The sequence below is a fragment of the Phascolarctos cinereus genome, unplaced genomic scaffold (genome assembly GCF_003287225.1).
Source record: "Phascolarctos cinereus isolate Bilbo 61053 unplaced genomic scaffold, phaCin_HiC Scaffold_4;HRSCAF=312, whole genome shotgun sequence".
Lineage (NCBI taxonomy): Eukaryota > Metazoa > Chordata > Mammalia > Diprotodontia > Phascolarctidae > Phascolarctos > Phascolarctos cinereus.
This window is the reverse complement of record NW_027555847.1, coordinates 728,579,753-728,592,551: the sequence shown is the minus strand read 5'-3', so window position 1 is coordinate 728,592,551 and position 12,799 is coordinate 728,579,753. Positions and strand designations below refer to the sequence as shown.

The following is a 12,799-nucleotide window of genomic DNA, read 5'->3' as shown; positions in this document are numbered from 1 at the left end:
TGCAGATCAACTTTCCCACCTTCTTAGCTGCGGCCACATCCTAGCCTCTTCTGGCTCAGAGGTCATGTTTCTGCACAGTTTACTGATGACACACAAACAACAGAGTTGTGACTGAACGAAGGGCCGTTTCTGTGTAGAGGAGAGGATCCAGGGACTGGAAGGGGCTGATGACCTGAGGCCAGGTAAATGGGAAATCCAGGTCTGGATGACCTGGCTCCAGGTGTCTTCAGAGCCTTAACCAGCAGGGATGCCTGTGGGACCACCTTGTGGGAGTCATGATGGGTGGTCTCAGCTGGTTCATCACGCTGTCATGCAGTTTGCAGGTGGCCCTGATGTTCATGGATGCCCAGCAGCTGCTTCCTGACTGCACCCCATGGAGTAACCCCAGGCCAGGCTACTCCCTGTCTCACCCACTACATGTACGAGCATTGAGCCAACAAGGGCCCCAGACATTAGGTCCAGATAGTTGTGGTTGGGAGAAATATTGGCATGGAGCAACCTTCCATCCCACTAGGGTGGAGTGTGGTCTGGTGGAGGTTTAAAAGGGAGGGGCAGGAGCCCAGCCTCAGTCCTAGGGCCTCAGGAAAGCAGAGTATCTAAACTGCTGCCTCGAATCACATGCTATTCACCCTCTTCAAAGGTTGAGGGGAGTTCTCTCAGGGGATTTGAGGGGAAAGCTGTGTACAAAGCAAGGAGCCTTGGCAGTGATGCCTAGAATTTGTCCGTCCTTTTGGTTTCAAGGGCCAATTCTCAGGCTGTGGTGACTCAGTAGTCATCTCTGACCGTGATCCCAGGTGGAACAGTCACCCTGAGCCTCAGCTCTAGCACAGGGACGGTCACCTCTGGTCACTATCCTCACTGGTTAGAGCAGCAACCAAGATAAGGTCAAGGAGCTCCTTTACCACATCCATAAGTTTGTATCAGGCGTCCCTGTCCAGTTTTCATGGTCCCTCCTTAGAGACAAAGCTGCTCTTATTTCCAAGAGGTCCCAACCAGAGGATGAAGCTGACTATTACTGTACCATGCATTACACTGGTCCTCACCTCAACACAGTGCATGGTCAAGTTTTGTGAAAGTTCCATGTCATGCTTAGAAATAAGTATATTCTTTTGTAGTCCCATTCAGAAGACAACATAAGTCTTTTAGATCTACTCGCTCGAGCAGTTTGTTCAGTTTCCTATTTTCCCTTTTGTTTATCTTTCTGTTAGACTTATGCAAAACTGAGAGAGGGACACTGAAGTCCCTTGTGTCCTTGTCTATGTCTTCTTGTTCAGTGTTTCCTTTTTGAATTTGAATGCCAAAGCATTTGGAGCATATGGGTTTATTGTTGACATTGATTCATTGTCCATGTGTCATTTTGACATAATGTACTTTCTCTGTTTATCCCCTTTAATTTTTTAAATGCCTGCTTTTTGTCTGTCAGATGGCATGATGGCAATTCCTGCTTTGGGGGATTTCATTGATACATAGTAAATTCTTTTTCCCTCCCCTCAGTTTCACTCTGTATATCCCTGTACTTTAAATGTAATCCATTTGCATACCATATATATTTAAATGTATTATATATTAAATGGAAGCAACAGATTGTGAGGTTTTATTTTCTTATCCAATCTGCCACTCCTTTTCATTTTATTGTATCACTCCATTTTAATTTAAATTTCTTAGAGTCAGGTTTATACTTTCTACCATTTGTATCTAGCATTGTATTTTTCAAGTTATATTCTCCCTCTCTTCTGTACGCACAGTACTATTTCTCCTCAGTTACATTTTTTATCGTTCATTTGTTTCAACCTTGTCCAACTCTTTGTGACCTCATTTGGGGTTTTCTTGGTGAAGATACTGGAGTGGTTTGCCATTTCCTTCTCCAGATCATTTTATAGATGACAAAACGAGGCAAACAGAGTCAAATGACTTACACACAATTACACAACAAGTAAGTGTCTGAGGCCAGATTTGAAGTTTTGAAAACTAGTGTTCCTGACTTCAGGCAGCGATGCCGCCTAGCTGCCTCAGTTACATGAGCTTCAGCTTCTGCAAGGTGTTTCTATCCCTACTGGCTCTCTTTTGCTCCTACCCTATCCCCTCTACTGTTTGTTGCCTCTTTCATTATGGAAATTTACTTATTAGTTCCATTTTCTTGCTTTTATCTAGATAAATTCAGGGAGCCTTTTGCTGACTATGCATGGTGTTTCTTCACCAACATTGGAAGCTTGGGGACCTGACTCCAGCAGGAGTCCTTTGGGACTAATGAGATTGAGCCATGTTAGGAACTGATCATGACTTAGATCACCCACCCATATTCAGGGTAAGTAGGAAGCTCTCTGGGTTCATGGACACCTGCCATGCCAGCAAATGTTTCCTGCCCGACCTTAGTGGGGTGACCTCTGGCTTGTCCCAGGGGCTATGCCACACCCCACCCATTACATACTAAAGACTTTACCCAACAGAGATCCCAGGCTCAGAGTCCATTTGAGAAAGGACAGTGTGGAGAAATATTTGCATGAAATAACCCTCCACCTTCTGAGCATGGGGGGGTGGGGGTGATAAGAGGCACTGGCAGGAGCCCAGCCCCAAGCCTGAGGAGGTCCCTCGTGGTGCAGGATATTTGGCACTGTGATAGATTCAGATGGAGAACTAAGGTGAAAACCCCAAGCCCTTAAAAATAAAAATGTGATCAAAATATCATACATATCAGAGCACATAGAAACCTTATGACTGGACCAATGTTCCGATCCTTCTGTGAGAACTGATCTGACTGGACATGAGAGACTTCCCACTAGAGATAAGCCATACAGATGTACTGAACACGAGAGAGCATTTTTACAAAGAGCTCACCATACTGTAGCAAAGAGAATTAACACTAAGAAAGAAACTATAGAAATGCATTCAATCTGGAAAGGCCCTTGGCCCGAAAACTTGTTATCATGAACACCAGAGAAGTGACAATCCGCCCTCCCTATCAAGGGGGACCCAGCCTGAGAATGAGGATGATTATTACTGTGCTTTCATTACTGTCATGCTCAGCACAATCAGACACTCAGATAGGGAATTGAGACAAACTTTCTGGTCCAGGCTCTATCCCACTGCAGAGTTCATTCAAAGTCTATGGGATCCCCAGGTCCCACAAAAGACAACGCATGTTTCCATGTTCACACTCAAGTCCTATTTCTGGAGCAACAGAATTCACCAGGCCAGGACTGGGAGTGAGCCCCCACAGGTGTGGTCCCAGGTACCAACTATTTTACCTACAGATGGTTTCTGCAACTTTCCAGCCCCAACACCTTTTGTGGTCTTCCTGAGTCACTCAGTGTTAGATCCCCCCAAATGTGACTGCTACAAACCTTCCCCATTATCTGGCCCGTGGCTGTTCTCTCTGTTTTCATCACATATGTAAGGATGGGATTGTAACTGAGGATGTTAAACTCAGAGGCTACCTGTCTGTCCTCCAGGAGACAAATGATATTGCCTGCAAGAGAAAACTGCGCATTCTTTAAGAAAGTTTATTCCAAACTGCAGGAAACACCAATCTGAGTGGCTCAAGATTCTGCCACAGATTTAGAGGTGAGGCCTTAGAGTATGGTAGTGAAATGGCCACAGTCAGAACTAGTGTGGTCCAGTGGATGAATCACTCACTCTGAGTTCCAATCCTGCCTCTGATGCTTACCACCTGTGAGAATTAGACTGAGTCACTTAATCACCCTCTGCCTCAGTGTCCCCACCTGTAAAAGGGGAGGGTTGGGCTTAATGATGTCTGAGTTCCCTTCCTGTTATAAATCTATGTGCCATGAACACAAAAATCACATAAATATATATAATATAATATAATATAATATAATATAATGTAATATAATATAATATAATATAATATAATATAATATAATATAATATAATACAATACTACAATACAATACAATACAATACAATACAACATAATATAATATAATATAATATAATATATATAATATGACACTACATATATATAATACATATAAAACAAATAATTCATACAACTTTACAAACATAATCTCATGAAAGAGATTCACCAGAAAACTTGGCATAGGTCACAATGAGTGAAGGAGGGTCAGGACAGATAGAAAAGATTTCAGAAGATGTTTTATCTGGCCTTAAGGACCAGTGTCAAGCTCCATCTTTCCCAACCTTCTATTGGATTTTGTCATTGGTGGGCACTTCTAGTCATTATCCTTACTGGTTCCAGCAGAAATCCAGCCAAACTCCCAGGAGGCACATCTATGAAATAAGAAATCTCTTAGGAGGTGTCCCTGGCTGTCTGTCAGGATCCCTAATTAGGGACAATGCTGCCATCACCATATGGGTCCAGGCCTGAGGATGAGGTTGACTCTCACTGGGCCTGGCATTACAGTCATCCTTGGCACAGTGAGAGTCTCCAAGGAGGAACTGGGACAAATTTACTCCCACCCCTGTTTGGTCTTGCAAGAAAGGTTACCTGGTGCCTAGATGACTGGCCCCCTCTAGGTCTGTCCAGGGCTGGCTCCAGACTCCCCTCAATAACTATATCTTCTGGATTACCTTATTCACCTCAGGTTAAGCCTTGGTGGTGTTGGGTCTCCAAGGGCACAGGTCTACAGGTTGGGAAGCTGAACTAGAAAAAGTATACCTACTTTAAGGAATAGAGAATATACCTGCAGAGTGTTTCTGAAACCTTCCAGCCCAACACTGTTTGGAGCCCCTCTTCTCATTCCAGGGTGGAAGCATATTTAAAACTTCCTCCTTAGCTCAACTGAAAATATTAAGAAATCATATTTTTTGGTAGCCTAAAAATCTTTCCAATTTTCCCATGAGTTTTTGTTGAATTGTGAATTTTTGCCCCCATAGCTGGGCTCATTGAATTTATCAAACACTAGAGGCCTGTGTCCATTTGCTTCTGTATATTGTGCACCTAATCTGTTCTACTGCTCGACGAATCCATTTCTTACTTGGTACCAAATTGTTTCAGTTTCTATAACTTGGTAGTGTGGCATGAGATTTGATACTGATAAATGCTCTACTTACCACTTTATTTATTATTTTGTTATATTTAACATTTCGTATGCCAGATGAATTGTGTTGTGTTATCTAGCTCTCTAAAGTAACCCTTTATTGGTCTGAATGGTATGATACTGAATATATAAATTACTTTAGGTCATATTGTCGTTTTCATTATATTGGCTTGACCCACCCATGAGCAATGACTATTTCTCCATTCAGATATATCTTTATTTGTGTAAAGAGTGTTTTATAGTGGTGTTCATATAGTTCTGTGTGTATCTTGGCAGGTGCTTCCGTATATTTTATGCTGTCTGACATTATTTCAAATGGAATTTTTCTTTCTTTCTCTTCCTGAAGGATTCTGTTGGTAACATACAGGAATGCTAATCATTTCTATAGGTTTCTTCTATATCCTGCAACTTTGCTGACATTGTCAATTGTTTCAGTTTTATTTGGCTCTTTAAGGTACTCTGAGCAAACCATCAAATCACCTGCAAAAAGTGACAGCTTTCTTCCTCCTTTGCCTATGCTTATTTTCCATTTCTGGTTCTTGTCTTCTTACTAAAGCTGTCATTTCTAGCTGTATTCGGAATAGTAATTATGACGACGGTGGATGACTTGGCTTTACTCCTGATCTTGTGAAGGGGTAAAGGCTTCTATCTTATTCCTGTTAGAGATAATTCTAGCTCCTAGTTTTAGGTAGATACTGCTTATCATTTTAAGGAAAGCTCAGATTATTCCAAAGCCATTTCATGTTTTTGGTTGTCCGTTTTGTGCTTTGTTTTGTTTTATAGAAATGAGTGTTGAATCTACTGAAATAATAACCTGATTTTATCAAGTTTGTTATTAACATGGTCAATTATACTGAGTTTGTCTAATATTGAGCCAGCTCTACATTCCTTGTATAAATCCAGTTTCACCATAGTGTATGATTTTTGTAATAATTTGCAGCAGTCTCGCAGCTAATATTTTATTTATTTTTCTGCATTGATATTTCCTAAGGATATTAGTCAATTATTTTCTTTCTCTGTTTTGATTCTCATTAGTTTAGGTTTCCAGACCATATTTTTGCTCTAGAAGGTATTAGTAGGACTCTTTTTTACCTAATTTTTAATTCATATAGTACTGGAGTTAATTTTTCATTAAATGCTATGGTAGAATTCACATGTAAATTTTTACAGTTCCATTTTTTTTTCCTTTGGGAGCATATACTGTGTTAATTTTTTTTTTCTCAGATAAAGTGAAGTACTCCAATTCATATTATTTTAATCTGGGTAGTATATATTTTTATACACATTCATCCATTTCATTTAGATTGTCACTGTTATTGGCACATAGTTGAGTATCTTCAGGAGACAGGAGGACAGCTACTTACCAAAATCCAGTCCAAGTTCTATGTCGAACCCTGGCCAATTTCATGTTAAGGAAACTGTCATGTCAGGGTGAGAACCTGTTGCACTGACTTAAACCTTCCTCTTACGTGACTGTATTGTTCAATTGGGTTCTTTCTATCCTTTGCTCTCTTTAGACAGAGGGCATGCCTGCCTTCCATTCCCTGTAGTGTAAACTGAGACTTAATGCTGAAGGGCAATGGGGAGGGAGGCCATCCCATCTCTCTGCATTACCATCACCCTAACTGCCATTCCTTCCTTGTTGCACTATAAGAAATCGTGAAGGAGAGGGAGCAATTTCAGAGAAACCTGGGAAGGAAGACTTGTCTGAACTGATGCAGGATGGAGTGAACAGAGCCAAGACAGCAATTCATACAGTGACAACAACATGGTAAAGACACAGAATCTGAAGATGAAGAAACCCTGACCAGCATAATGACCAATCACATTTCCAGAGGGTAAATGAAGAAACATGCCACACACCTCCTGATTGAGGGGCAAAGAATGGGGACTGAATAGTGATTTTATACATGCAATGTGTGTGTGTGTGAGTGTGTATCCATATCCATATCCATATATACATACATAGACATAGACATATACACATACATATACATAGACTTATACACATACATATACACATACACAGACATATACACAGACACAGACACAGACAGACACGGACACGGACACATACATATACAGATACGTATACACATACATATATATACACGTGCACTTTTGGACATGACCAATGAAGATAACCTGTTTTGCTTGACTCTCCATGTTACAGCTAGGTGGTTCAGTGGAGAGAGCATGTGTTTTAAAACAAAGATATATGGGAAGCCCTCTTAGTAGAATGAAGGGAAAGTTCCCCTTGATCATGTGCAATTGATGCGCTGCATTTTTTAGAAACTGAAGTCCAAGAATAGACCTTGGCTCTCATTCACTGGCCTGAAAAGGTTAGAGTGCCGGTACAAGGAGACGAACACACAATTGTTGCCTAAAATGTAGAGGACAGTAGCAGTATTTATATTTTTTCATAAACACACAGGCAGCCTCATGATGGTAGAGTGGCTGCTGCCCTTTCCACACTTACATCAGTATGATGTTGGGACCTGCAGACCATCTTTCCTTCATCCTTGATCAGGGCAGCACCAAAGTCCCTCCAACTTTACTGACCCCTGCCTTCCAGGGTCATTGTGAGGATCCCATGAGATCACAGACGTGGGGAATGCTTCTCAAACCTTAGAGGGGGATGTGAAGGCCACCTGTTCCTAGTGTTGCTTTCCCTACAAGGATGGTTTGTAGCAGGCACTGGAGGATGGAGCTGGTGACTCTGGTCACCTTGGCTGGCTGGGCGTCCTGAGGACTGTGTCCAGAGGAGGGGAATGGGATCCCAAGGCCACAGCCCAAAGAGATGGGGCCATGGCAGCAGACGACTGGCACATCCAGGTACCTGGTCTAAGTGACCTGTCCTTGGTGTTTTATCATTCACAGGAGATTATGTGGGGGCTTGGCTCCAGCAAGGGTCGCTGGGGGACTGCCATGAGTGTATGATGGCAGGGCCTGATCACAGCAGGGAAATCAGGAAACCACAGCCAGAGATGGTATTGAGTGTTCATGAACGCTTGCTACCCCCACAGCTGGATTTCCTATCTCAATATGACCTCTAGAACCAGCAGAGGCCCCAACTCAGGGTCCCCAGAAGTGCCACGTCAAGAGTTATTTGCATGAAGCAATGCTCCAGCCTCCCAGCATGGGGTGGGGTAGGGGGGTAAGAGGGACTGGTGGGAGCCCAGCCCCAGCTCTGGGGCCTCAGGGAGGGGCCATCAACACCACGGCCTTGACTCTGCTCTTCTTCTGTTCACTCTCTGCAAAGGTTGGGGACAGGCTTTCTGGGCTCTTGGGGGAGAAGAAGGGGTGGGCTGGGCATGAAGCTGGAGGCCTCGGCAGCGGTGCGCCTGTCTCTGTTTCTGATGCGTGTGTCTGTGCTGTTGGTTTCAGGGGTCAGTTCTCAGGCTGTGGTGACTCAGGAGCCGTCTCTGAGTGTGATCCCAGGAGGAACGGTCACCATGAGCTGCAGCTCCAGCACAGGGGCCGTCACCTCTGGGCACTGTGCTTACTGGTACCTGCAGAAACCTGGCCAGCCTCCCTGGACATTCATCTATGATACCAGCAATCTTGTACCAGGGGTCCCTGCCCAGTTCTCAGGGTCCCTCCTTGGGGACAAAGCTGCCCTCACCATCAAGGGGGCCCAGCCTGAGGATGAGGCTATTACTGTAACTTGTATAAAGTGATGCTTAGCCCAGTGAGAGACTCAGAGGAGAAACTGAGACAAAAACCCCTCGTTGGCCTCTTCCACCGGTGTCTTTTCTGTCCTATGAATGTACTTGCTGCAGCCACGTTCTGCCACCAAGACCTTTTCGTTGTATTCATTTGGTCACTGTGAAACTCTAATGAGAGTGATAAGAAAAATGGCTCACATTTCCACCAAGGTCCATAAACTTGCTCAAACATCTTACAGTACCTCGTAGGCTCTGAATTGTTTGGTTTTCCCCCCACCCCCAGCTGGTGGTCTATAGGTTCTACATGGATAACCCACATACATAATAAATAAAATAAATAAAACATAATCTGTGAGGTGGGAGAGCCATGACCACAGGCCAGGGGAAGGCAGGGATTATCCATCTGCCTCAACTTCATCATGAGCCCATGAGAGTAGCTATTAAGTAGGGGCTTACTAAGTGAGCATCATGAAAACCTTGGGTGGTACAAAGGATCCATTTGAATCTGGCCTGGTCAACACCAGACCTGTTCTCAAATGCTCTGATGCTCACCTGTCTTCACTGCATATTATTGCCACATTTGTTCACATCTACAGAAATGTTCTCTCCTTCACTAAGGACCAGGGAGGACAGACTCCCTCCATTCTCTCTTCTCTGGGTTGGACTTTGACTCTGCTTTTTCAACCAAAGATGGCATTGAAGCTCCAGACCTCAGGCTTACTAGGTGCCCTAAGCCAAATCAAGTTTTTGAAATGCAACCACCCTGTTTCTAGACTGGTGTTTACATTTACTCCAAAATGAGAGTCCAGCATTAAAAGAGAGAAACTGTTTAGACCCAAGTAATTCAATGAAGAGCACCTGGGCCCTAATCCTGACACTCATCAGCTGGGGAGATCCTAAATCTCAACTTTCTCCTTTGTGAAATAAAAGCTAACCACCCTGTTAGAGCCTAGCCGAAAGCTCCTCGATCATCTAGTTTGACCTAGCACCAAAGGGATTTGGGGGTGGGTGTGTGGGTGTCCCACAGAAAAGGTGCACAAAGCATTAGCCGTTTGTTATTCTGAGGACTCCTTCTCACCCAGATGTTTCTTTAAGGTTTTCAGATTTATAGCATCTTTTCATTGGCTATCCCCAAGGGGCAGAAAGTATGGAGTTGTATTACATTCTTTACAAATGAGTAATTAATTAGAGATTTGAGAAATAACTTTAAATAGCAACATTTAGGCTCTCAAGATTTACATTTCAAAGAAAAAAGTCAAGGTTTCATTTTGCATTTTTAAATTGAAAGTGAGGAAACAGAAGACCTAGAAAGATGAGCTAATGCAAAGGAATATTTCCTGCACACCTACTATGCGCAAGGCCCTGCACTAGCCACCTCAGTGCTGATTTTACACTAGGACTCCTTTCCCCATACCCCTGCTATGTCCCCTGGAAACAAAATGATTATTTATCAGAAAAAAAAATTTCTTTTTGTAGGAAAAAGCAAAAACAAACAATTTTTTAAAACTAGAAACCACTTGACAGGACTCTAATCTTGAAAGAAGGCAAAATCTTAAGGGGGCATTTCTGAAAGAAAAGGAAGAAGAAAAAAACAGCAAAAAAAAAAGTCTTTTCTCCATAGCTAACTCTTCACACAGAGAACATAGCATAAATCTAACTCCCATCCTACAACTAAGGAGCTGGTCCAGCTTCCTTTTACCTGGTGGGGAAGGGGATGTTGAAAGGCCACAGATTGGAAGCAGGCTCACTGGAATCTGCTGACTCAGCAAAAACAGCCTTCTCAGCCTAAAGCCCCAGTCAGCCCCTCCCCCTTCCCCACTGGGGTGGCTGACTGGGTGGGTGGAGACAAGAGGAGAGAATGGGCATCACCTGAGGACAACATGCTGGAACTTAATTTTTTTTTTTTTTTTTTTTTTAAATTCCTTCCACACTATAAATAGAGGCCCTCTAAGCCCTCTAGACCGCTGTCTTTGTGGTGGCAGAGCGGCTCAGGTAGCTTACTGAAACAAAGAGCTATGTCCTCCAGGGTTTCCCAAGACGGGCAGGTCAAAGTGGAGAGCTCTGCCACCAGATGACCCGCTAGAGGGGAAAGTGACAAACTGCCCTATCTTTGCCAAGAAAGCCCTATTAAAATGCTAAAAGGTATGACCGCAGAAGAAGGTGATGTGGTCCGTGGGGTCATCATTGAACAAACAAGCAGTTAACTCAAACTGTCTTAGAAGTGAGCGGCCTTTTAAGGTCAGTTTGTTAGTAAAATCGAAAAAGAGGAGGTGGGAGCTTGCCTCTCTCTGGTGGCTGCAGTGGGGGGGTGGAGGGGAAGGGTTTGCCCTGGGGGCCCACTTCAGGGATCTGAGCTAGGCAGCTCAGTGGGTTGGGGGTAGAGGGGGTTCTCCCTTGTTTTGGCTGCCTTGGGGGATACTGGGGGGCCCTTCTCTTCTCTCTCCCATTTTTAAGGAAGTAAAATGAGGGGTTTAGGTTGGAGTGAGAGGGGGGAAAGAAAAGTGCTCCCCAATGTGGGTATCAGATGGGGGGAAGGATTTAAGTTCTCCTGTGGCCCCTTTTAAAAGGAATGCTAGAACTAGACTGGGCAGTGTATGCCCAGGAGCTTCCTGGAGGGTGGGTGAAATGACCCAAGAAGACAGACATCCTACTGAAGTCACGGCTTGTTAGAAGAAATGGTATTCGATGTCATTAGGGCTGAAGTGAAGGCTGGATTGAGAATAGCAGTGTCAAAAGGAGCGCTAAAATGGATCACTTTCCTATCCTGAGATTATGGACTTCAGGTTGGGAGGGACTTGAGAATGGGTGTGGTATGTAACCAGGAGTCCTCCATCTGCAAGAGACCAGAGAGATGGCCCCTCTTGTTATTAGAGGGTAAACCAAGGCCTAAGGGGTTTAAGTAGTTTGCTGTGATGTAGAATGCTGAACTCAAAAAAACAAAATTTCTTCACTAGAAGAAACAATAGGAATGGGAAAAACCCCAGCATTCAAACTTTTCAGACAGAGAAAGTAAGGGTAACATGTAACTTACCCAAGTGGGTCTCTTTTAAAAAGGGGTATTTTGGAGGAAGGTTTATTTTTTGTAAGCCTCTTCTAAGAAATCAAAGCAGGGGTTCAATATATGAAAAAATTCTGATAGCTTTGTCTTCCTTGGCCCTTCAGTTTCTCTGATTGATAATGAGCATTTTCTTGCACTCTTGGCTTTTTTTTTTTTCTAATGAAATAAACTTGTATTTCTATTCCTCACTTCCTTTAAAGTGCTTCATAGGAGATCAAAGGGATTTAATTCCAGGGATAAAACTGAAACTGGGGCTTTTCAGTCAAGCATTTGGGGGGGGGGGGCTGCAGCCCACAGTGGGTTGGGAACATTTCGTGTTGACCCTTGAATTAATCTGGTTTAAACAGCTGCTTCACTGGTCCTTACGATGAATGGACCTTTTGTCCAAAGAAAGCAAGTTGGGAGGAGTCCTTGAGCAATTCAGACCCACTAGTCTGCAGCTTATTTCTCTCTGTATTGTCCAGTTTCTGGAAGCCCGCGCTTGCACGGTCAAGGTTACTGAAAAGAAACCCTGAATAGGAGGATAGGACAGCAGGATGCTCTTGTAATTAGGTTTTTTTTCTTTCAAAGCCAATCACAAGAGTAAAATTAAACGTATTTACAATCTGACTGCCTGCATCAAGGTTTGTCTTTTACAGCTAGTAACAGAGAAATCTCTGCTTCTGCCTAACAAAGGGTGACCATCTCAGAATGGGGGGGGTGTCTCTCCTCTTCCTCCCTCTCTCTCTCTCTCTCTCTCTCTCTCTCTCCCCTCCTTCCTCTCCCTCCCCCCCATCTGGGTGTGTCTCTCTCCCTGCCTGGGTGTGTGTGTGTGTCTCTCTCTCTCTCTCTCCCTGCCTGGGGGTGTGTGCGCGTGTGCTTGTGCGCGCACTTCTTTCTCCATCCGTGCGTGTGTGCCTCTCTCTCTCTCCGTCCGTGTGTGTGTCTCTCTCTCCGTCCGTGTGTGTGTGTCTCTCTCTCCGTCTGTGTGTGTCTCTCCGTCTGTGTGTGTCTCTCTCTCCGTCTGTGTGTGTCTCTCTCTCCGTCTGTGTGTGTCTCTCCGTCTGTGTGTGTCT

The 12,799-nt window shown here is 43.9% G+C and overlaps 1 gene segment (V, D, J or C); it reads left to right on the top strand.

Annotated features, from left to right (window-relative positions):
* Nucleotides 1-8,332: 8,332 nt before the first annotated feature.
* On the top strand, nucleotides 8,333-8,698 carry LOC110201812 (immunoglobulin lambda variable 7-46-like). The segment is given in 1 exon segment: nucleotides 8,333-8,698. A coding segment is annotated over 1 exon segment (366 nt).
* The last annotated feature ends 4,101 nt before the right edge of the window (nucleotides 8,699-12,799 follow it).